Raw genomic sequence first — 24,762 nt, forward strand, 5'->3', positions numbered from 1 at the left:
GGGGCACCACAGCTTCTCTGGGCAGCTGTGCCAGGGCTCTCCAAGTAAAGGATCTCCTCTTTTTTAGTTTAGAATTGTTCCAATCATCCCTTCTCTTTTAGTTTAAAGTTGTTCCAATCTCCTCTTTTAGTTTAAATTTGCTCACCCTTGTCCTATCATTACCTGCCTGTGTAAAAAATCACTCTCCTATCTGTTTATAAGGTCTCTTTAGATACTGAAAGCCTTCTTACCATTAGGAGAGGCACTTAACAACCGAATCTCGGAGGTGTTTTTCAGAGCCAACTTAGAAAAAGAAAAGAAATAAGAGACATCTAATTCACTGTAAGTCTTAACATCTTCTTGCCTTTACAAAAAGCATAAACTTCCCAATTTGAGGGAAAAAACGCCTAACCAGTGCCAACACTGATTGGTGAAGTATATTGTCAGAAAACATGTCACCCTGAAAAGAAGTGGGTAAAGGTATAAAAAGAAATCTTCACATTTTCACCCATTCCATTAAGACACTTGGTCAAAGATCTGCCCAGAGGAGTTGAACTTGTTACTGTTTTTGGTCACTGTCTTTCCACCTCTTCCACACACAGCCTTTGCTTCCTAAATTGGAAAAATGGATTTAACAGATTTAAAGAGCTTTTAAAACAAATTTGGCTTCTATTTCCCAAGCTAAGCCATTCCTAAATTCAATGGGCACAAGCACCAAACTTCCACTGGAGCATCTGTTCTTACAACAGTCAATCCTCAAACACAATGGAACCAATTTCCCCAGCAGCCTCCATCTGGATTAAATAACGAGCATGGAACACTTAACAAGCAGCAAACAGCTTTTGGAGGGGTCCCTTGGGCCAGGACCCTTATACAGCCCTGGTAAAAGCAAGGTAGCTACCTATTCCACACTTGGAGCATTCACTGGTAACAGATATTTAATTTTAATTAAGCTTGCTGAATGGAAGGCAGATGTAGCAGGGCCAGAATCACAGAATCACAGATAATCAGTCAAAGAATCACAGAATGGTTTGGGTTGGAAAGGACCTTAAAGTTCATCCAGTTCCAATCCCCTGTCATGTGCAGGGCTGCCACCCTCTAAATCACACACAGAACAATATACACAGTGGCTTCCACTTTTTTGGGGGAGGAGAGGAGATAGAGTGTAAGTAACAGAGGTCTCCAGGGGTTTGAAAGAACAGACGGAGGCCAACTGAAGCTCCTAGGGACAGCTGGCATAATGGGAAGAAGATTGCTTGGCCAGGAATAGCAAGCCAGGGAGAAGGAACTTGCTAATCCCCAAAGCCCTGCTGGACACACAGAAAGGCATGTCAGAAGAAATTCTGCCTCTCATCCATTTTCCCCATGGCAGTTTGTCCATCCACACTGCAGACTTCTAAGAGCATCTCTGCCCTGAAGCAGTAGCTTCACTAGACACATTACCATCAGCAGTAAAATCTGGGTTGTTTACTGTCTCTCTCACAGAGGGTGATCCCATATTATGAAGATTAAGGTCAACCAGTGAGCGCATGACATGCTAATCTCCCACAGATGCCAAGTAGGCTGTGGAAGAAATGCAGCCCATCTTCTTCCCTTGCTCCACACCCACACGCAGCCAGAGAAGAGAGAGGTGCTAGAGTGATGGGGAGATGCAAAGCTGATGGGGGGATGCGAAGCTGAGGTGTCCTCCCAGAGGATGCTGCAGCGCAAGTCCCCAGCACCTGCAGGACATCCATGGGCTCCCTGCTGCCCTCCCCAGGTGAGAGAGAAACAACAGTTCTGTTAAAATACACCTGCAACACGTTGGCATCCGTGTCACGCCATCACTGTGCAACACGCTCTCCTGCACCCTCTGAGCAGCTTGTAGACCAAGCTCCTTTTTTAAGCACTACATACATTGTGTGAAAGTCTTGAATGATTCCAGGGACCTGGAAAAAGCCAAGTGTATTTCTTGCCCACAATTTCACTTCACTGCTGACTCAGCAGGGAAATACCAGGTTATTCTTAAACCTGCTCGCAACTATTTTCTTCATCAGAAAACAGAACAGACTGAGTTCACGTTTCTGGAAGACCTGCCACTGCTGCTCACATCACTACTTTCCAGGATTCCACAGGCAAAGCCCAGCTCTGCACAGTGCTCCCTCCATCCTTACCATACAGAAACCGCCCGACATGTAAACCAGGAGGTGACATCCCAGTCCTGTTCTCCACCAGTGCGCAGACACTGCCAGCCTGCAGCTGCCATGTTTCCTCACTGGTGGTTAGCATGCATTTCCACCCTTCCTCCCATTTCACGGGTGAGCAACGGCTTCCAATGCTTGTCTTCCTATCACATACTTAACTGCTTGATGTACTGAAGATCTACCTTGTACAGTTATTACACAGCTCAGTATCACCAGACCGCTATCATCCAGCACGCAAACATGTCACACACAATCAAGCCAAAAGACTCTTTTATCTTGGCATCAGAAAGAAATAAGTAAGGTCCCTATGGATTAAGAGAGCTGCTCTCACATAGAGAGCTCAGAATGGTTGGCCAATTTTGTCTCAGTCTTTCTTATTTGAAGGCAAAGCCACTTTCTCCCAGACCCCACTGCTACTTGTTTTCTACCAGGACCTCAGGTGAGGAAATAAATCTGTTCAATCTTGAAAGCTCGGCTTTACCACAGATTTATTACCAAATATAGAATCACAGAATGGTTTGGGTTAGAAGGAATCTCAAAGTCCACCCAGCCCCAGCCCCTGCCATTGGCAGAGCGGCTCCCCACCAGCTCAGGCTGCCCAGGGCCCCATCCAACCTGACCTTGAGTGCCTCCAGGGATACACAAACAGCGCCTTCCAAACCCTGCACCACTCCACTTCCCAAAGCTGCTGGACAAAGCTGGGTACACCAGCAATTTGCTGAGCCCAAATCTCAAGGTCAGCATCTCTTTTAAGAGCCAGTTCATTCTGAAAATGATGAGCTTGCTCCACCAAAAGTAACTCAAAGTCCAAGCATCTTTGCTACATGCAAAAACCCATAGGGGTGTCAAGCAGTAAAAGGAAGGGAGCCCCTTGCAGAGAATCACAGCAACTGCTGCAATATTAATGAAGCTCTTTATATGAGGGAGTCTAAAAAGGACTTTGAATAATGCATTGCAAGCAACAGTACATCAGCGGTGGCTTTTTTATGCGTGAGGCAGCTGGCATTTTAAAAATAGACAACTTTCAACTGGATGGGGGTAGCTCATCAGAGGAGGAAATTATCCACAAATGCACCATCATTTCAGGGGACAAAGCAGATAAACAAGCGGAGCACAAAGAAAGTTTATTAGCACAAATGTTCTGAAGCGGTACTCGGCTGTCGGCACAGATTCGCCGCCCATAAGCAATAAGCATGAGTAATGGTGAAGCTGCGGCTGTCTTAACATATTCTGTCCCTTGCTGTCATCAGAAAAGCCTCTTACAGCCACTCTGCATCAAGCACGTTCTGGCACAAATCTCACAGTTTGCTCTGTAAACAAAAGGGATGCTCCATCACCCCCAGGCAGCTCATGCATTTCTGAAATTTATAGTTAAAAATAACAAGATTACTACTGATCTTGGCTGAGAAGTATAGGAAAATAGCATTTATTACAAGAGTGCAGCAGACAGCAAGACACTGGGAGCCTACACACCTGTAGAGCTAATTGGAAACCAGGGATCCTTGGACTGTAGGATTGGATTAAAGGCCCCATTTCCGCAGCACGAACGCATTTAGAAGCAATGGATCAAACAGGCACATGCCAAGCTGCCAGCAAATGGCTTGGCATGTTGGGGCTTGTATGCTCACACTCACTAATGGCAACATGACCCACTGTCCCAAGACTGACAGCTGAAGATGTTGCTGTGTTTCTGTGAGGTGTCATTCTGAAGGTGACACAAGTACTTGCAGCCAGAGATGTTTGCTAAGTATCCTTGATAGGCACTCCCTTTCCCTGTGCAGCCAGGATATAAAATGCAGGTTTAAAGTGCTGTGACAAGGGCATACCAAAAGGCATGGGGATTGATTTACAGCACAGGTGCCTGGCACAGGGTTCAGCCTTCACATTTACACTGCAAATGGCTGATGTCACTTAAAATCATAGAATTGTTTCAACTGGAAAAGACTACTAAGATCACCTAGTCCAACCACCATGCCCACTGACCGTGTCTGTCAATGCCATACCTCCATGGCTCTTGAACACCTCCGGGGACAGTGACTCCATCACCTCCCTGGGCAGCCTGAGCCAATGTCTCAACACTCTTTCTGAGAAGAAATGGTCCCTAATACTCAACCTGAATGTCCTCTGGCACAACTGAAGGCCACTACCTCCTGTACTGTCTTTTTTTGTTGTTGTTGTTATCAAGGAGAAGAGGCTGACCCCAACCTCGCCACAGCCTCCTTTCAAATGGTTGTAGAGAGTGATGTGATCTCCCCTGAGCCTCTTCTCAGATCTTTCTTTTTTGGAGGAGGCACCATGGACCACCATACCACAGAGAGCCGCTATGTGACAAAGCCACTTGGAAAAAGGGATGAGGGAGTTTACCCACCTTTCCTGTTCCCTTAAGAAACTTCATGTCTTCTTCCAGTGTGGAAGAGGCATAGCCTGGGCTGCTCTGCCTTCACTTCCAGAAACACCTGAGGGTAGGGGGCAGGGACCCTTCCCCAGAGCAGGCTGCTGATATCACATGGTGCAGGACAGTGAAGAGGTAACACTACCTAGGGAGCTTGTTTTAAGTAAGGTGACACAAAAGCTTTTAGGGTCTTGCAGCCCAGTTTGCACTCCTAGCATCCCTGTCGATGCTGTGGCTTCATCCAGTGCCACTGCCACCTGTGTCAGCATGCATTGCACTGAAGTTTATGCTTTTGAACTCCCCTTTGTGCTACCATTTTCCATTTGTTTCAAATCTCATTCCTTCTAGCTCCATCTTACTAGTGCACTGCAGCTTTTTTTTTTTTTTTTCCTTTACAAAATGCTGAAGGAAGAAAAAAAAAAAATGAAGACAAATTATGCATCCCAAGGGCAAAATGCGGGCTATGCATCCCAAGGGCAAAATGCAGGCTGGAGCAGAGCGCTTGGCACTGCAGAGCATCTCAGCCCTGCACCCTGCTGCAGGTGCGTAGGAGGATCGGCTGCTGTGCTTAGTCTGCACAGTAAATAACTGCGGCCTCATTAGGAGAGCATTACAGATCCAAGATGCAGCTGGCACAGGATGGATTTAGCGTGGTTGTCCTATTCAGTGTCTGTATAAATCTCTTTTCCCTCGTGGCTAAGCCTCCACTGCTAACGGTCGCACTGCCTGGCAAAGCTGAGCATAGCCGTGCACAAAGCCCACCAGCAGCAGCATCCAAAAGGCTGGTAACCACCACACATACCAGCACCTCTCCTTAAACCTTAGACTGCAAAATGAGACTCTGGTGAGCTCACTGATGCCTGGGCCATTGTGCAGCCCAAAAGCTACTGCAAAGATGGGACTGGGAGAGCAGTGGGAGAGGAGCCAGGCTCATTCAAACCAACCCACCACTAGATGATAACCTATTAAACTGAGTGGGGGAAAAAAAAAACCCAAGAGATTATTTTACAAGAAATTGTTAACGCCCAGATAACCAGGAAGTGCACAAACACAGCATTCAAGATGTTGAGGCCCTACACTGTGTCTAAAGGGCAATGAAGATGGTGAGAGGTCTGGTGCACAAGTCTTATGGGGAGCAGCTGAGGAAAGTGGGATTGTTCAGTCTGGAGAAGAGGCTCAGGGGAGGCCTTACTGCTCTCTACAGCCACCTGAAATGAGGCTGTGGCAAGGTGGGGGTCAGTCACTTCTACACTTCTATTTTTAGGTAACTTTTCATGTCATCAGCTAGAGGCATCCACAGTATCAGATTCAGAGTGATTTTTCAACTTCAAAATCACCTTCAGGATTGCCAATATTGTTATGGATTTCATTATTATTATTTAGGTTAGATAAGGTTAGGTAAGAATAACATTTTATTGTCAGGTTATCCAGCACAAACTGCCATTTGTTCCTGAAAAGAGAAGCCTCAAAAGCTGCAACCCAAGTGTGTTTTAGAAACATAAGAAGGTCCATCAGGAACAAACACATCTAAAACTCCAGTAGCACAACTCTTCTGTGGAATTATGGCACTTCGTAAAGAGAACTTCAAAATAAGCAATGCTGGGGCTTTTCCTCCAACAAATATCTTTCTATCTCATCATAGATCAAGTTACCAAAATTCTTTTTATTGTTCAAGATAATTCATCTTTCACATATTGTTTGCTGGAATACAAAGCACAGTAAATCTTTCTTTACAGACACTTCCTCTGCCCAAAATTACACCTAATTTCAACTTGAATGCATTAATAATTTCAAAATCCACAGCATCTTCCCACAAGAGGAAACAAGTGCAAATATTTACACTTCAAATTTTCCTGTGGTTTTCATGCCAGTTTCAAAGTCAAGCAGAGAGCTCGCTGCTCATCATAATACACTTAGCAATGAGCTAGAGAAAAGATCAGCTATGGGCAGTGTTAGGACACCAATATTCCCTTTCCTAAACAGGTAATGAACTGTATTCTCCTCTAGCAGTGCTTGTTAGACAGACCACACAAAAGAAACTTGCCAACTCCATCTACCGAAAAGGTGACACGAGGTCAGAGTATTATTCTAAAGATCTTTCTGACAATCAACTTCTAATATACATACAGATTGTTGAAAAGGAAAGGAAAGGTACTACATTTAGTCTCTGGAGTTAAGCTTTGGGAAGAAGGTGATGATTAAGTTAGAATTTTATGTAAAGTATACAGCCCTTATCATCATTTCTTAGGCAACTTCTCATGTCCATCAAGAACAGATTTTACACACAGTGTGCAAGGTAGTCTGTGGCACAAAATAAAGCACTTCCCACCTCATCCAGCTCCAGATCTCCCCACTGGAGCAAAGAGAGAAAGAACTCTCTCCTGACTGCTCAGGAGACACCCAATATGGCCCAAATTTGTGAGCGGCCTTGCACTCCCTCCTTTCTCAGCTGGAAGGAAGGGTTGGAAGGCCACTAGCAAATTAGTGAGCAATTTCTCCAGAGCTGAGCTTAAGAAAGGAAGTGCAAGGGAGAGTCATCATTAAATATTTTTATCCCTTCAGCAGCTTAGGTACAAAAGCTGATGCTCTCTTCTTTGCTGTTCTCCAGAAGGTATACTATATATCTATGATAGCTAATGGAGAATAAAAGAGCCAGAAAAGGCTCAGCTGTAACCTCCACCAAGGGTAAGTGCATCTGACCATACTGCACAGTCATGTATTCAGTGACTCCTGGAGCATGTGAGGATAATCTATTCTTTTCTTGCCCTGAAAGACCAACCATGTAATTCCAGTTCTATCTCCACAAATGAAACCGGTGATGAAAATGCAGGGCACAGGACTGGGCCAACCACTTAAGCTGAGTTCTAGGTCTCACAGGAGAGGGAAACTCACTGGATTTCTCAATCTCCAAGCAAAAATAAATTCCCACTGAGAACAGCAATTCACCTTTCCCATGTCAAATGTTCATTGAGGGATTCTGAATACATTGAGAACAGGTAAATATATAAATAAAAATCCTCTCACTGATTAGATAAATTATAGAATGTTTTGCTCATCAGAAGAAATAAGGCTGTATATGAATATAAATACATATAAGAATAACACATCCCTCCAAATAGCTGAATATCACTTCAACACCCCAGAGATTGATTCCAAACCATCTATTAGGCACCTGCACAGAAACCAGAAGTTCAAATATTTTGGAGAGCTCGAATGAGCACATCTAGATCTACATCTGCAGTACACTATGCAGCATTGTGGAGCAGCTGTACAACTGCACACAATACAACCAAATCCTCTAAAGAAGCAAAGAAGAATACATCTTTAATCCTGACCATGCTTCTTCCAAGATCTAGGTACCTCTGAACAATATTACACTGTGCTAGGAGGACAGGCTAGCTCAGACGTTGCTCAACTGTCTGTACAGAGAACAAGGGTTTCTTTACAAATCTGGATCCTTTTTTATATTAGAGTTAGTTTCTGCCAAACTAATAGGCTAGCACAGAACTACCCACAGAAGTAGTGCTTTGTAGATGTTCTGCACAAAGATCACACACTTGTCTTGCATATGCCCAGGATGAAAATGTTCTTAACAAAGGCCATTCTTCCTCAGGCAGAATGAGCCTTGAAACGACCTTGCTCTCACCCTTCCTGGCCTGAGATCAGCCAGGTTAAAGCAAAAGGATAGCAAGAATACTATTCAAAATGTCATTTTTGTGACCACATTGTCAAGAGGACTCGCACCATAGCAAAGAAGGTCTGTTTTACTCAAAAAAGCAGTCTCCTTCCTCACAGAGATTTGTTTTAGTGTCAAGAGGAGATGGATGCCACTAAACATACTGCACAAGGACTCAGAAAGGCCTGATCTACCAAATCATAATCACAAGACCACATCTCCCTCAGAGTCCCCTCTTTAGAGACATTCAGGACCCACCTGGATGCTTTCCTGTGCAACCTACTGAAGGGAACCTGCTTCGGCAGGGGCTTGGACTTGTTCCCCAGAGTCTCTTCCAACACCTACGATTCTGTAATTCTGTTATCTGGGATCTCTCAGCCTTTGCCTGGTAATGCCACTCCTTCACAAGCAAGCACCATCATGTACTATGCAAACCAATCTGTAAGGCTAGTGAGTTTGGCCAAGGTAAGCTTCAGCTACCTCAGCAGAATCAAAGATTTACCTCAGCAGACTGTACCTAAGATCACTCTTTTCTCCCTGCCTCAGATACACTTACTGCTACACAAGAAAACCAAGTCAGAGCGTGGACAACGCTGCCTTCACCACATTAAGAAGATAAGGTCCCAGAACAACACTTGAAGGCAGCTGGTCCTTAATACACTCCCTTTCCTCTTTCACCCTGTGCCCACCATGGTATTTAAACATTTTAGTGAAGGAGAGAGGCCAGCAGGGGAAAGATGGTCCAAAACAGCTATGACTAATTCTGTTTTTCCTCCTGCAGCTTTTCATCAGTTACTACATTTTGGGCTATCGTGTGTCACAGCACAAATGGAAGTGAGATTACATAATGGAACTGACTGCTCTCTTCTATATACTTACTTTGTCACTAAGTACTCTTGATTACAGGATAAGTCAAGAAAGGGTAAAAACAGCAAGCGCAGCAGTTTTACCCAAGCAGGGATGTAATTTCAATATTATTGATACAGTCCAACATGAACCACACACATTAATTTTCAAGCATGCCAAGTGCTGGAATAAAGAACACCAAAAATCAGATTGCCACAATTCCAGAGCTAGCAGTCTTCCCTCCTGCAAAACATGCATGCTGAGCCCCAAAACACATATGTAGGAATCACTGGCTCCTACCATTATGATCCTCCCTGTCCTAGCTTACATGGGCCATCTGTTAGTACTTAGCAGACAGTTCTACTAAACAGTAGATTGGTAACATTTATGTGAAAAGAATGAAATAAATTGCCAACAAAAACACCATTATGTAGCCTTGCCTAAATTAGTGTAAGAGTTGCTCGTGATTTACGTACTTGGAAAGTATAATTTTAACTATGCCAAGTAAAGTGATAAAGGATACCAAAGCAGGAACTAAGCCACAGGACAGTTTCACTCTCTATATGGTACCGCTCATGAAGAAGAAGAGGGAAACAGAAATCACAGTGGGGCTGACCTAATAATTCTGTGGTTTAGATAGTAATATCCAAAAATGCCATGGGAATTGATGACCTTTTGCAAAATATTGAATCCCTGTAATTTGGGGGAACTCTTGTTCACCAGCCTATACATACAGATAAGAACAAAACAGTGACTGCTCTCAATTGTCATGCCTTGCTCTTAGTCCAACAACTAAGCAAGAGTAATCACAAGCGACATTAGGATAAAGCTGCACTGATGGAGGAAGGGGCCCTCAGAACAGAAATTGCCTATACCCCTAAATCCACTCAGCTTCAACGTGAGTACTAAGATGAACAACCTCTTCTTTCCTTTCTTGCTTTCTTGCTGTCACTCTGACACTCACTAGCACAAAACAACAAAATACACATTACATGTAGATAGTGAGAGACCTTAATGTAACTCTGACATAAAATCGAATGCACCAAGCATTAATTTCTTCCCAACAGGTCTCACTTTGGATGTGGGGAAATGCAAAGATCTATCACATAAGGCCACAGAATAGGCTCTCCATGCAAACAAACTGTTCTTCTTGAAGAAGTCCCCAAACTAAATGCTTCCCATGAGCAATAATGTCTGAAAGCCTTATTCTCACAACCTGCTCTGGTTTTTAGCGGCAGCTGTGGAGCCCAACTCTGTCCATTTCAGCAGAACTCAGCCTGAGCCCAAGTTGATACTAATGCACTTCTCCTGCACTAAGGCAGACTCCAGAGAGCTGCCGTCCTCAAGAAGACTGTACGTTGTTGCTGTCCAATTAAAATTCATCTGTGAAAACTGCCAAGAAGTCTTCACAGCTGTCATAGCATCCATTTCACACGTAAATTAGAGACAAATTAGTTAAGAAGGCAGTCCAATTCCTAGGAACACTTGGCAATTTCACTCAGAAAATCCATGACAGAGTACACAAATCACAACATTTTGTACATTTTTCTTTAAGCAGAGCTTCATTTTAACAAAATCCTTCTCCACTGATGCCCACAGGAAGATAAAATACGCAAACTAGCTTGTTCTGAGGTCAACATTTAAACTTGATCTCGCTTGCCACACTTGGTACATACCACATAGATAACAGATCACAGACATTTGGTACGAAGAGGATAAGGACATTCTTAAGTTAGCACACCATTTCCTTCCTTTGGGGTAAGCGTGTCAACAAACCCTTCCTAGTCACTAGTCAAGTCACCTTCCAAAACAGAGGTGGGTGTCCGTTTACAGAACTGTGCGCTTCATTCCTCAAAGGAAACCATTCTTATTTTCTAGATGAGGGGAAATCAATTTTGTTACCCACAACGGGGCTTGCCACATCTGTGAGGGCAGGAAAGGTGCCTAGGTCGTTCCCAGCACTGGATGCCCACAGAGCTGGCAGTCTAGTACCGTTCATTGGCAGCTCTCTTCCCTCTCACAAGATACTAAGCAACTCGATATGCTCTTTGCAGCACATCATGTATGCAACTTCACAATAAAGTAGCATTACAGCCTGCTAATTTCATAGTTCAGAAACAGCCAACTGCTCCATCCAATTTATTTCCACAAGCAGTATTCATTAGACTTCCTAGAAATATTTCCTGGAGTCTACAAACTACCTTAACAGCAGGGAAAATTCAATTTTTATTTCAACTTGCTATTCCTGCAATTGAAATAAGATGTCAAAGGGAGTGCTACTGTTTAGTAATGATTACAGTCAGAGGCTTAAAATAACTGATTCAAAATTGTGCCCACTTTGACTGTCAAACTGTTCCTTAGATATCTTGCTTGACTTGCATCATTATCTCCCTCTTAAATATGGGTGTAACAATTATTATTTTTTACATACTACCACTGGTAAATAAATCTGAAGATTTTGTTTCTCCATTAGTAATTAACCAATGCTTTTTACGAACAGAAAAGAAAAGAAAAAATGTAAGACATAACCACCGATGCTGTAAAAAAGTCCCCACCTTATTAATCCATCAGGAGCAGCCAGGTTCCATTTCTTCCCCAGACTGTAATACAAAGTACATTCACTTTGCCATGCCCTCTGATTCTGGTCAGAATACTCAGCATTTATTTGTTTATCAGCTGACTTGCGTGTGATCTCACAGCACGCTATCTCTTGTATACAGATCAAGTATTTTGCTCTTGCATTCTTTAGTTTAGGCTTTGTTTTTATAGAAGCTGCAATATTTTACACACAGTTCTACCTTCTGTGGTGTCCATTCAAGCCCCAGGAGAACCCCACATCTTCCTGCAGAATGACGCTGCGCTGCAGAATCAAAGGGCAAGTCCAAAGACACAAGGTAGAACTTTACAAGTCTTCCATCTTATCAATTAAAGGGAAGGAAAAAAAAAAAAAGGAAAAAAGAAAAAAGATTTATCCTGCTGTGATATCCATCACAAGAACAAATGATAAACCCTCCCAACCTCAATCTTAATTCTGCCATTAACACTTGAGCAAAGCTACAGCAAGCCACAGGAGGCTCTCCACTGCAATTTATCAGTTTTGGGCAGATGGGCCTTAATATCACAAGCACCAGCAAACTGAGAAACCACTCAGTATGTCAAGGATAAATAACTGCACGCTTTTGTCTGCTACTTCTACCCTGCTTTGTTTTAAATGAGTGATGTTCTCCCCTCTATACAATGGCTTTGTCACCTCCAAGTCATACAAGGACAGAAGAGCAGGACAAAGAAGTCTTATACTCGCCAGAAACAACATAGATACAGCAAAACAGTCTGAATTAGGAAAAGACCAGGTACCAATGGCACTGCAGGTTTAAGATGACATTTACCAGGTTTATTTTAAGGCAGAAAAGAAAAATGAATAAGGGTGAGCTATGGGAACTCCAGTATCCAAGTCAGGGAAACATTCTGTTTTAACATACCTGAACATTAAGCATGAGAGAATTTTAAAAAACAATCAACTATCTTCATAGGACAAACTACTCACTAGTTTTAAGCAAAGAAAGATGGCCCTGCAAGATATTTTATACATTTCATATGGACAAAGTTCAGTATATCAACATGCAGTCATCAACCTCAGCTGACTTAATACTTCTTAAAATGTCATATCACATCATATGCTTTTGTTTACCAGTACTGCGTGAGTATATAGAGCAAATAAACTTTCAGAAGGCAAACATTACTGCCATGTGAAATCTGGCTTGGGTGTACAACTGATTTGGTGGGGAATGGTACTAGAAGAAAAAATGTTTAACTTTTTCTCATTGATGAGGTGGTTCTTTTTTTTTTTTTTTTTAAATAGCATTACTAGCTTGAATGTAACTAAAAGCAATGATTTGGGGTATAATTTTTAAATTCTTCTTGGTATCCTTCAGAGGTCTGCCATCTTAGGTCTTCAGTATATTCAAGAGTTCTGGAAAAAATAGGAAGACATTTTGGTCTAACACCTAGCGTGAAACTGCAAAGCTCAGCATTTCATGAAATTAGAAGGATATATCAGCTTAGCGGTTGTGGCTCGGTTATGTCCTTGTTCATTTGGGGATTGCACTGCTCTAGCAAGCAGCCTGGCTTCTTACTGTAACACTGGATATCCTTCAGGACACAGGGGCGAATTCCTTCTGGTCCTGGCAATCTTAGGTCAGTGACTGAGGGAGGAGGGAATACTTTAAATCTGATACTTCTGTTAAAAAATAGCTATGGAGCAGCATGCTCAGGTTTCGGTAAAACAGGGACCGAGTTTGTTTTACGCTCAAGAGCATACGTCTCTCTGTCTAAGTACTGCAGGTACATAGTGCCAGCTCACAGAAACTAAGGCAACTTTTCTGTACTCTTTTGGACAATTTCACCAGCTGGAAATTCTCTCTCCCACAGATGTATCTATTTTAAGGACAACTATGTTTCACAGAAGAAAGCAAAGAGCTGTTGTCTACAAAACACAAAACTCCTGGAGGTGGGAGGTTTTATTTTTGTTGCTAGTTTCAGTTGGAAAAAAAAACAACACCCTAACTGTGGGATGCAGCACTCTGTTTATGACCATGCTCCATCACACCACTCCTCTGGACAGCAAGCACTTGGCTATGACATGGACGGCCTTATCCCACTGCCAAACACATGCCTGGGGACCCGAAGCACAGAGATGCTGATTCCATTAGAAGAGGGGTGGCCAGCAGGGACAGGGAGGTGATTGTCCCCCTCTGCTCTGCTCTTGTGAGGCCCCATCTGGAGCGCTGGGGCCTGGAGCCCCCAGTACAAGAAAGATAGAGAGCTGTTGGAGAGGGTCCAGAGCAGAGCCATAAAGATGATCAGGGGGCTGGAGCACCTCCTCTATGAAGACAGGCTGAGGGAGCTGGGCTTGTTCAGCCTGGAGAAGAGAAGGCTGCAGGGTGACCTCATTGCAGCCTTCCAGTACCTAAAGGGAGCCTACAAACAGGAGGGGATTCAACTCTTTACAAGGGTAGACAACAGCAGGACAAGAGGAAATGGTTTTAAGCTGAAGAGGGAAGATTTAGGTTGGATATCAGGGAAAGTTCTTTACTATAAGAGTGGTGAGGTGCTGGAACAGGCTGCCCAGAGAGGTTGTGGATGCCCCGTCCCTGGAGGTGTTCAAGGCCAGGTTGGATGGGGCCCTGGGCAGCCTGGTCTGGTATTAAATGGGGAGGTTGGTGGCCCTGCATGTGGCAGGGGGGTTGGAGCTTAATCATCTTTGAGGTCCCTTCCAACCCAAGCCACTCTGTGATTCTGTGATTCCACTCTGGAAAGACAAGCAACAAAAGCATTGCTTTGAAGCAGAGAGAACAATGAGAAAAGAATTAAGGCAAGACTATTCTTCCATAAAGAAAATGTGTTTATGTAGAAGCCTGCAGGCAGAGAAGCCAGTTATACCATCCTGCCCAAACACTGAACTGCACAAAGACTTTTTACACTGTCTGATAGTGATAGAACATAGGGAAATGGCTTTAACTAAAAGAGAGGAGACTTAGGTTAGCTCTTAGGGGGAAATTCTTTCCCCAGAGGATGGTGAGGCATTGGAACAGCTGCCCAGAGAAGCTGTGGTGCCCCATCCCTGGAGGCTCAAGGCCACATTGGATGGAGCCCTGGGCAGCCTGAGCTGGTGGGGGGTAGCCCTGCCCACAGCAGGGATTGGGGATGGATGATCTTCAAGTTCCCTTCCAACCTAAGCCATTCACATGATTCTATGATCCCACACACACCCAGCAAGCACTCACCTCTTGCTGCTTCCTAGAGAGGCCATGAGCTGCCTTGACCTCACCAGTCATGACAAAAATAAACTAGCAGTGCCATTCCTGCAAAACATGTATTTTTTCTTCTTGAAAGGCGTGACCTTCTGCCAGTACTTCTTGATCCAACCACTCTCTATTGCTCCTTGCTTTATGAGAACAGGCAGCAAGGAATAAACTTGGGCTTGGCCTCTCTGTTACAGGAAACAATACTGAACCACTCTGCTAGTCAGCTCCCAACGCCCCGGTATCTTGATTCCTTCTTTGAGAGTCTTTAAACTGCACTTGCCTGTAAATAAAAACTGAGGTTTGAAGGTGAAACACAGATAGTCTGTAAGCTTTTCCTGGATGAGGGAGATGGATTTAAGCTTCTAAGTTGTTTTGCTCATATAATTTAACTCAGCAAGTTTCCCCAAAGTATACCTGAAAAAGAAAATTAGTCCCAAAAAAATGCAGTCTCAACACTAGCTAGCAACTGCAAATTGTGAATGTTTCAACTGACTTAAAAACACAGCTACAGAAAACTGCTCTGATGAAATCCAAACGTAGTATCACAGAATGTCCCAAGTTGGAAGGGACCCATAAAAGATCAGAGTCCAACTCCTGAGTATGGATGAACTGTAAACTCAGAGGAGGTTAAAAAAAAATCTAAACATAAAATAATATCATAAACGGCATGGTAAACGTAACCACACTGCAATCAACGCATAACACAGAGCAGAAGGCACCTCAACTACCTTGGAGCAGCTGCAGCAGCAGAAATGACCACTGCACTGAGATTCGGAAATCAAACCCAGCTACAATATATGGAGGCTAACTTACTGGTATTTTGGTTACTTGTTTGTTTTCAAAGGGAAACAGAAATGACACATAATTATGTTATCATTCCAAGCCTAATTAGAGCAATTTAGATATTAAGTACTATTGAAGTGAAGAGCATACAGAGGATTGAGCTCCTATCTTTTCTTTAGTCATTGCTGGTCTAGAAAGTGTCCAGAGGTTTCAGTTTCTCCACAACCAACAAATTTCAGTGCTGGTTCAGGCCCCAGCCAAAGCCATGACTTGAAGCCATCACACTCCATACATTACCAAAAGGGAGGGCCTTGGTTCCACCTGCTTGGACTGACTCAACACATCCCGTGACAACAGGTGATGCTGTAAATTGGCTTAAGTTTAACATCAAGGTCCAAAGAAGAATGTCAACATTATCTGGCATATTCCAGAACTTCTTGTTTCTTTAAGAGTTTTGTGATTTTTAGGTTTTTTTTTGTCAAACTGGTTCTATCCCTAAGAGGATGACCTCTACCAAAGTTTTCAGTTTTGATACAGCTCCCATTTACTTTTTTTTTTACAATCACACAAATATGACTGCTTTGTCACATTCTATTGCAAGAAATGCTGAAAGAGATCTTCTAAACACTTCAAAGTCACTGCTACTCAAAGCAACCCACAAGAAAGTCTAAAGTACATTCTAGCCCCAGGTGGTTATCAGGGAGCTCTCTGCACTTCCAAGTTTTAGGGAAACTTGGCGTTCCTCCTACACTGATGTTCTCAGGGTTTCAATCCATCCACCTCTCTCATCTCCCTCTGCTGCACCATACACTCATGCTTTAGGCCCACTCCCAAGATTCACAGGCTTTTGTAGATAAAGGCCATCACCTCATCATTCATGCCACCACTTTTCATTAGCAAATAAAACAAACAAACAAACAAATTCACCCTGATCCACCCATATTCAAAACCCAACTCTTGCTTTGCTCAAAGCTCCCAGGGAGTAACTCCCAGAAGGAAACGACCACAAGACACAATTGCAGCCTTCTGCCCAGCCCAGGCTTCTTGTGGTGCACTTTCTCCTTTTAAGGTTTTTAGCACTCTCCCCAAAACAATACATATGAAAAAAATCAAAAAAGAACATCTGGAAAACACATTTGCAAAAACATATGCAAAATGGAAATCATGGCAAAATTAATATTAACAGCATATTAACAGCATCACTTGCATTCCTTTATCACAGCTCCTGAAAGTCCCATGGCCTACTCCCTCAGCTCTACGCTATGAAATAACAGTAATCCAGCAAGACACAAGCATGCCAGGCTTCATAGTGTGCTTCAGAGGCCTTTCAGAACACAAGACATATAAATGCTTCCTTCTTGTAACCCAGAACTGCTACAAAGGCACTGTGCAGAACATGCAAGCCATCTGCCCACTCAAGTGAGAAAAACTGAAATGGAAAACAGGGCTCCTCCATAGATGGGAAGGGTCTATTCTCTAGGAGACTATTACATGCTAATTAATAGTGATGAGCCTTAAGAAATGGTGCCATGCAAACAAAAATGGTTTTACTGTAACTGTTACCTGCTCTTAATCATCACCTCTGTAGTCGTCCTTCTAAACATTCTGTGACTGCACTGGAGAGAGGCTAACAGGATTTTCACCTGCAAGCGTGGTGAATGCTGAATGCATTCAGCGTTATGCTTAAGCTAGCATCTCTGTAACAAATTGCATTGGACTTAAAAGCATGTGAAAGATTGAAGGAGATACTTCTACAAGTGTGTAAACTTGTAGGATATGCATGCACAAACAAGCTTTCCAGATATTCATCTATTAACTCATTTGCACACAAATTTGTAGGACAGTTGCAACACTAGAAGAAACGATAAAAATCCAGAGATAGAGACAACTAATGGTACCATGTAATCTAATTTACCTTCCTGGCAGCACGAGGAATTGACAAATAGTCACATAATGAGAGATCAAATCAGATTCTTGGATCCATTTACATTCCCTAGGTTTATCTACAGTAATTGTCTCCATTTCCTTGATAAGAGAGGCTACCAGGAGCCAGCATCCAAGAAAAAGGATTTGACTGCTTTCTTGAACAAAAAGCACTAACAAGACCTCCTGAGAACTCTTCCTAGAATTTTTATTGGCATTATTTAGACCACACCACAGTTTGCTTAGAGCAGAAGTGAACACTAAGCAGCAGTGATCACTACACAGACAGTATTACCACACACCACCTGTGAAAGATCAGTCTTCTACCATGGCTTACTTAAAAATCCAGCCTATACCTTCCCAAATATAATTGAAGCACTTCAAGCTGAGCATTATCTCTCTCCATCAATCCAAAGTGATTTATTATGCAAAAAATTACCATCTTCAAGCTAGAGAAGTGTCCTTAATACAAACTCCAAGATCAAGACGAAGCAAGGACATCACTGAAACATCATCTGAGTGACACGGATAGCAAGGTAAGAAGAAGCATCTGGTCAGCAATAAAATCAATTACATCCCTAAACGAGGCTTTTCTACAATGCTAATTGTAACAAAACATGAAAGGAATGGAACATAACTCCTCTGGAAAAGGCTCAAGGGAGGCCTTATCTTTTTCTACAACTGCTTCAAAGGAGGCTGTGGCAAAGTGGAAGTCAGCTCCTTCTCTGAGGTAACAGCAATAGGACAAAAGGGAATGGCCTTAAGTTGGGTATTAGAAAAATTTTCTTCTCAGAAAGAGCAGTGAGGCAGTGGCACAGGCTGCCCAGGGAGGTGGGGCAGTCACCGTCCCTGAAGGTGTTCAAGAAGCATGTGGATGTGGCACTGAGGGATGTGGGCAGTGGGCATGGTGTGATGGGCTGCTGCTTGGTGACCTTAGTGGTCCTTCCAACCTTAATTATTGTATAATTCTATTAATTGGACATCAGCAATGCAAAAGCTATACAGTTTTGCCAACAAGTCTGCTCCAAAATATACAAGTCAACTAAAGCTGGAAAAGCAATTCACTGCCAAGGAGAAAGGCATTAGATCTGCACACTACCCGTAGCCTGCAGACACAACAAGTCAGCTTCACGCCCCCCAATCCTCACCCAGGGAGGGGACTACGGGGCAACCACTGCAGAGCTCACACCTATGCCACAACTTTATCCACTCTGTTCTCTCTTGCTTAGAGTTAACGTGTTCACAGGCAGGACTGCAATTAAGGGTTTTTTAGTACCACAGCTTCAATGAAAACAAGAAAAATCCCACTCCAACGCCAAGACCAGTTGGGCAAGTACCTCAGCAGGAAATTTAGAAGGTCGAATCCGAAGCTATGTTTCTGAACACCATCTACCCTCTTTTTTTAAATCCAGTTATTTATTTAGCCAACAGAAAGCACCTTAGGGAATGCTCACATCACCATTATCTTTAATCTTTCACGTATGTTATTATGAGATGAAGGGGAAACAACTGACCTAAGGAGGAAAGGCTTGAGGTCTGTGCCCGAACAATAGAGCACTTCAAATCCACCAAGTTGGGGATAATGTGCACTTTTGAAAGTGAAATCTTTCTGGATTTCAAATAACCAAGTGCAAACAATGAAATTTCTCCCCAGAAGTATGGCATTGATGACTTCGCAGTCAACAAAACCACCAAACGACACAGCAGTCCAAACCATGTGGGAAAGCTAAAACATTTCCCAGAATAGTTCCTTCACAACTACTAACAACTATTAACCAGCTATTAAAAAATAAATAAACAAACATTAAAAAAAAACATAAGCATGGAGAGAGAGATTTAAAAAACCAGATGTACGTAGAAACCAATTCAGAAGCACTGAAAAGAAGTTCTGGGGGGAAAAAAAGGTAATTCCAATAAACCAGTTGGACATCCAGAGTGAAGGTTACTAATGCCATTGGTAACTCAAAGAGACACACAAAGTTAATCTCAAATTACAACAAAGAGTTTGAACCGCTGTATTTGAAGATGGGCCAGCAATGCAGCCATAAATTCCCATTACAGGGCAGGCCATCACACTTGATCTTTGTCTCAGGCATCTCCCAGAAAATGCCATGGTAAGCTCCCAAAACCAGATGCAAATGCCACCTCCTCCATACCAAGGTCATCGCAGCAACATCAAGTGAAGCCCCAGAAGCTGATATGGGGTAGGCAGTATGCTGCTGCTCCAGCCCCTAGCTGCTGCTCTCCTTTTCTGGAAGCCTGCAAGAAGATGGAAAAGCAGGGCTGTTCTTCCAAAGAGAAGCCCACATATCCCAGCCCTCATGATACTGAGCATGTTTTATGTCACAGGGCCGTGTTCTGAGCATCCCTGTGGCAACCAGAGGAACTGCCTGCAAGAAGGCTAACGATTTAAAAAGGGGTGTTTCCAATAGGTAATTTTAAGATTACAGCACTAGTTACCTGTCCTGTCACACACTGCAGCAATCCTGTTACCTACCAAGCTCCACAGGAACGTACAAGGATGCACAGGGTTATTTTCCAATCAGTGAAGACTTGGAAAACAACTGCTATTATAAATATCTCAAGTCTCAATTCTGTGACATTTCAAAGGTCAAACCAAATTCTAAAAACTTAATTCAGTATCTCAGACATCAATCTTGGTCAGTGATATGTCTTGCAAAATACCTGCAACTCTACTAATATGCTGTTATTGCGTTAATTAACCTCCAGAATCCCCATACTAGCAGAACTGTATGACCAAAGCACTCATTCTAGTGCCAAATGTCTGATAGGACCTAAAATCAGGGCTAACAGCTTTGCTCTGGGGTCTGTTTGGGACAACAGTAACATTTGCGTGAAGATGAAAGCCAGTTTCTGCAGCCCTCTGACTTCAGGGCCAGTGGGCTTGCGCCTGAAACTCCCCCTGAAAACACTCCAAGGCAGGCAGTTAACTTGGTAACAGAATACATTTCAAAGCCCTTAAGGTGATAAAAACTGAGAATACATACAGCTTAAGATATCAAAAGATCTGGATAAATAAAAGGTTTAAACATTTCACCCCTGTATAGAAAATGCACTTTGAATTCTAATCCAAAGTTCGCCTTCTCTTAAAAATTAGGCAGATGGTATCTCAGATTGCCAGGTAAGCAATTTATGACACCCAAAAGGGGATTAAAAAAAAAAAAAGAAAAGAAAAAAGAAAAGCTAACAACCCAGCAGCATTTTTACTGCCTTTTTTAATCTACTGGCTCCAAACCAGATGCATTCAGTGCAGCATTCTGATTAGAAAAAAAAACGGCTGTTGAATTTTTATTACTATGTCCCTAAAGGACTAAAAGCGGTAACCCCAGGCATTAATGTGCACCATGAATAACGATACATACGAGCACATAAAAGCTTGTTATCTCTGTTTATGGAATTTTTCCACCATGTTGATACATTTATGGATAGAAGGAGGGAAACACGGTGCAGGAGAGAAGAGAAAGCTATCAAAGTAACAAATACTGTTAAATAAAACCTATCTGGAGAGGAACAAGCTATGCAATACAGAATGCAAATAAGCCATGTCTCTTCATTACCACACTGACACTCCTATGTAGTCAGTGGAGCCTTGTTTAACAGTTATACTAAAAGCCTTCAGCCACATACATCTCACCCACTGACAGAAAACACAATTCAGATGTAACATCAATAAACTACCACTCATTATAGGAACAATCTGCATACACAGGTTTTCTTCTTTTATAATCAGTGTAAATAATAATAATCAGAGAGAGCTCCTTTTCCATGCTCTGAAGCAGCTCACTGGATGCACAGAAGCCCCTTCTTGCTTTGTCCTTTATGGCAATAGGTGCAGCTTGCTCCGATTTATACTAAAGGGTTGATTCAAACCCAGAAAAAGGCCAGAATACATAAATTAGTTTTTGTTCTTGTATCCTGGAAGGAGGAACAAATGACAAAGATTTAGAGCCTGCTGTCAGCCACCCTGCCCCTTCACCAAGCCCTCTGCTGACTTTCCCTCACTAAGATCAGCCTAGATTTCCCTAGGTTGGTGCCCTGGGAGAACAGATGCAACATTGAGCATGATGGAAAAATAAAATCACTTCTCTTTTGGATTCTGTCTCCAGCTGTTTATATTCCTCCTTCAGGCTCAAGGAAGGTGACACATAGACAAACACCAACAGCTGCTAGGCTTTAGGTGCCCAGAGGAGCAGTGCCCTTGGCAAAGACTGGGTCACACAGTAACAGCCTGTTTGGAGGAAAAGGGTTTGCATCTGAGCATCCCACCATTGCAAGGGTCCAGGCCAAAGCTCAGCTGTCCTGCTTGCCCTGAGAGGTCCCAGCTGCCAACCTGGCCTGCCATCGGCACAGCCTGAAGCACAAAGCCCTCGGCCAGCTGCTTGGCTTGGTGCACAGTTCTCTCTTATTTAATGAGATCAGCGCTCATGAAATCAACGGGCTCAATGGGCATGCTGATGGAAGCCCTCTCTTTGGTCAGGATGTAACAGATAACGATGGTCACTTTCACAAAGACCTCATGTGAAAAGACACCATGAATTCAGCGGAGTTCCTGCAGGGGTTTCGCACGGATCTGCTGAGAACAGAGCATGGGGAGGGGAAAATCCTTCCACTGAGTTAAGTGCAGGAACTTCACAAGCTACCTCCCCAAGACTGGCACAAAGGAGTCACTTGTCAACAAGAAACCAGCAGAGGACACCGGCTCCCTATCTGTCTCAAACAGACCTGCTGTGGGTGCCACTACTGTTGTTAAGATAAGAAGGGTGGGCACGTTTAATGCATGTGTGTCACAGCCACGGTACTGCTGGGAGCAGAACAGCTTTTGGTTCTGTTTTCAGGTTTTCACTTGAAAAAGCCTATGAAGTCAAACAGGAAGAGTCACACGTCCACAATAAAGACATAAAGTATTACTGCGACAAATAAGCAAGTCTTTGTTTAGAATACATTTTTAAGCAGAATAATGAAAATCAGTTACTTATTTCACAGACATTTCTCCCAGCATAAGGCCATTACAATGATCAAACACGATCAGCTTTCCTCAGCAGCCGGTGACAAATTCGCTCCAGCGTATCGCATCAATGATGCGCAGATTACGGTCTTTAATAGTACACAGTGGGGCCATTATCCTGTGTTGTCACCGCGCACCATTAAAAGGTCTTTAATCTCCAGATTGCTGCCACAATATGCTGCTGATGTCAGTGATCTGCTGAGTAACAGGCCAGGACAACGCGGCTATCTCCAGCCTCTGGGGCCGCCTGCAAATCCAGGCTCCCCGGCACTCAATCGCTGCCACTCAATTAATGTATCTGGGTCAGAAAAACGGTTTGCGGGAGCCGCGTTACGAAACGCTCCCTTCACACCGGCGGACAGCAGAACCCAGGAAACCCCCCCACTGCCTGCGAGCGGGCGAGCATCGCCCAGCGGTGCCCGCAGCACCGGGCCGGGGGGGCACGCGGCTCCCGGGGGGCGGAGGGGCTGCGGCAGGCGCGGCTCCATCCCTCCTCCGCCCGCTCCGAGGCTGTGCCGGCAACTTTCCCCCGCGGTGGAGAGCCAAAAAATACACACACACGGATGTGCATACATATAGGTGCCTATGTGCATATATATGTATGTGTGAATGTATACGTGTGGTGCGTATATATATGTGTGTGTATATACATATAGAATACGTGTGTATATATCTGTGCATACGCACGTATATATCTGTATACACGGACGTACGCCCACCCGTGCCCCCCCGCCACGCACAGCGGTGTCAGCCCCGCGGAGCCCCGCGCGCAGCCCGCCCCGGGTTCTCGGCACCGGCCGCGCCGTCGGGCAGGTGGGGGTCGCGAGGGTGACCCGCGGAAGGCGGCTGACTCACCCAGAAGACGAAGGAGTAGATGATGAGAAGGGTTTTCAGACACGTTATCACGGGTTTGGTCTCCATTCTCCTCGATGCCATAATACTGAGCTCCCGGCTGCAGGCTGGGCGCGGGAGGGAGGCGGGCGGGAGGCGGGGAGGCGGGCGGGAGGCGGGGGGAGCGGGAGGTGAGCTCAGCGCTCGGCTCGCCCCGCCGCGCGGCTCACCGCGCCGCCTGCTGCCGCCCCCGGACCGCCGGCGGCACACTGCGGCCGCCAGGGGGCGCCGGGACTCGGGGAGGCCGCCACGGCCCCTCTCGGCGGTGGAGAGGCTGAGCGGGCGGGGGGAGGCACCCCTGTGCCGGCTGTGCTTAAAGGGAGACTTTCCCGAATAGCGTTCGGAGGTTGGGGGTGAGGGGAGGGTCGGCCTTTTCTCCCAGGTGACTAGTGATAGAACGTGAAGTAATGGCCTCACGTTCTAGGGAGGTTCAGGTTGGATATTGGGAACAATTTCTCCTCAGAAAGAGCAGGGAGGCAGTGGCACAGGCTGCCCATTGAGGTGGTGGAGTCATCGTCCCTGGAGGTGTTCAAGACCCATGTGGATGTGGCACTGAGGGACATGGGCAGTGGGCATGGTGTGATGGGTGGTAGTTAGGCTAGTTGATCTTAGTGGCCTTTTCTAACCTTAATAAGTTGTATGTATGAATTTCACCTTGGAAGTGCAAGTCATGACTCTGGGATGCTGCTGGAGACTGATTCCTAACCTTGTCTTTGCCATAGCATCAAATCTGAACTCTATCCAAGAACTCATCTTGACGCTGAACCCCAACTGAAGTTGACCAGAAGCCATTTCCCTCTGCATGCCTCTGAGATCCACAGCCTATTTCCATCCCAGAGAGAGAGCAGAGCCCTCAGGAGAGAGCCTGCCTCTAGTTATTGTCACAGCAGCGATCAGCACACTGCTGTACCCAACTAGAGTGGGTGGCTGAGAAATAACCATGTTAGCTGAGAAGAATGGAACTCCCTGCCAGGCTGGTGCTCCAAACTATACCTTTTACTGCACTAAAATCGAATCAAGGGCAACCTGTGCAGCATGTCCTCAGGCTATGAAATCAATGTAGTTCATGCAGCTGACATACCAAGGTGATAAACCAAGCTTTGAGATATTCAAGGGACAATGTTCAGAAGAAGAGAGAACGAAAAAAAAAAGAAAAAAAAAAAGATCCCTGAGCAAGCGCTTTTGCAATATGCAGAAGCTTTGTGAGGAAGAATGCCACAACACATTCTGCTGGGTTTGACTTATGACTTTAAGGGTTG

At 44.2% G+C, this 24,762-nt stretch overlaps 1 protein-coding gene across 1 annotated transcript in view; it reads right to left on the reverse strand.

Moving 5' to 3' along the window:
- TSPAN7 (tetraspanin 7) overlaps window positions 1-23,607 on the reverse strand; it is an 88,606-nt gene extending 64,999 nt beyond the window's left edge. Inside the window, exon 1 of the mRNA XM_048933914.1 lies at window positions 23,468-23,607. Coding sequence (XP_048789871.1) covers window positions 23,468-23,548 — 81 coding nt within the window. The 5' untranslated portion in view covers window positions 23,549-23,607. The remainder of the gene's footprint in view (window positions 1-23,467) is intronic.
- Window positions 23,608-24,762: the final 1,155 nt, after the last annotated feature.

Source organism: Lagopus muta, chromosome 1 (genome assembly GCF_023343835.1).
Source record: "Lagopus muta isolate bLagMut1 chromosome 1, bLagMut1 primary, whole genome shotgun sequence".
In the NCBI taxonomy this organism is placed as follows: domain Eukaryota; kingdom Metazoa; phylum Chordata; class Aves; order Galliformes; family Phasianidae; genus Lagopus; species Lagopus muta.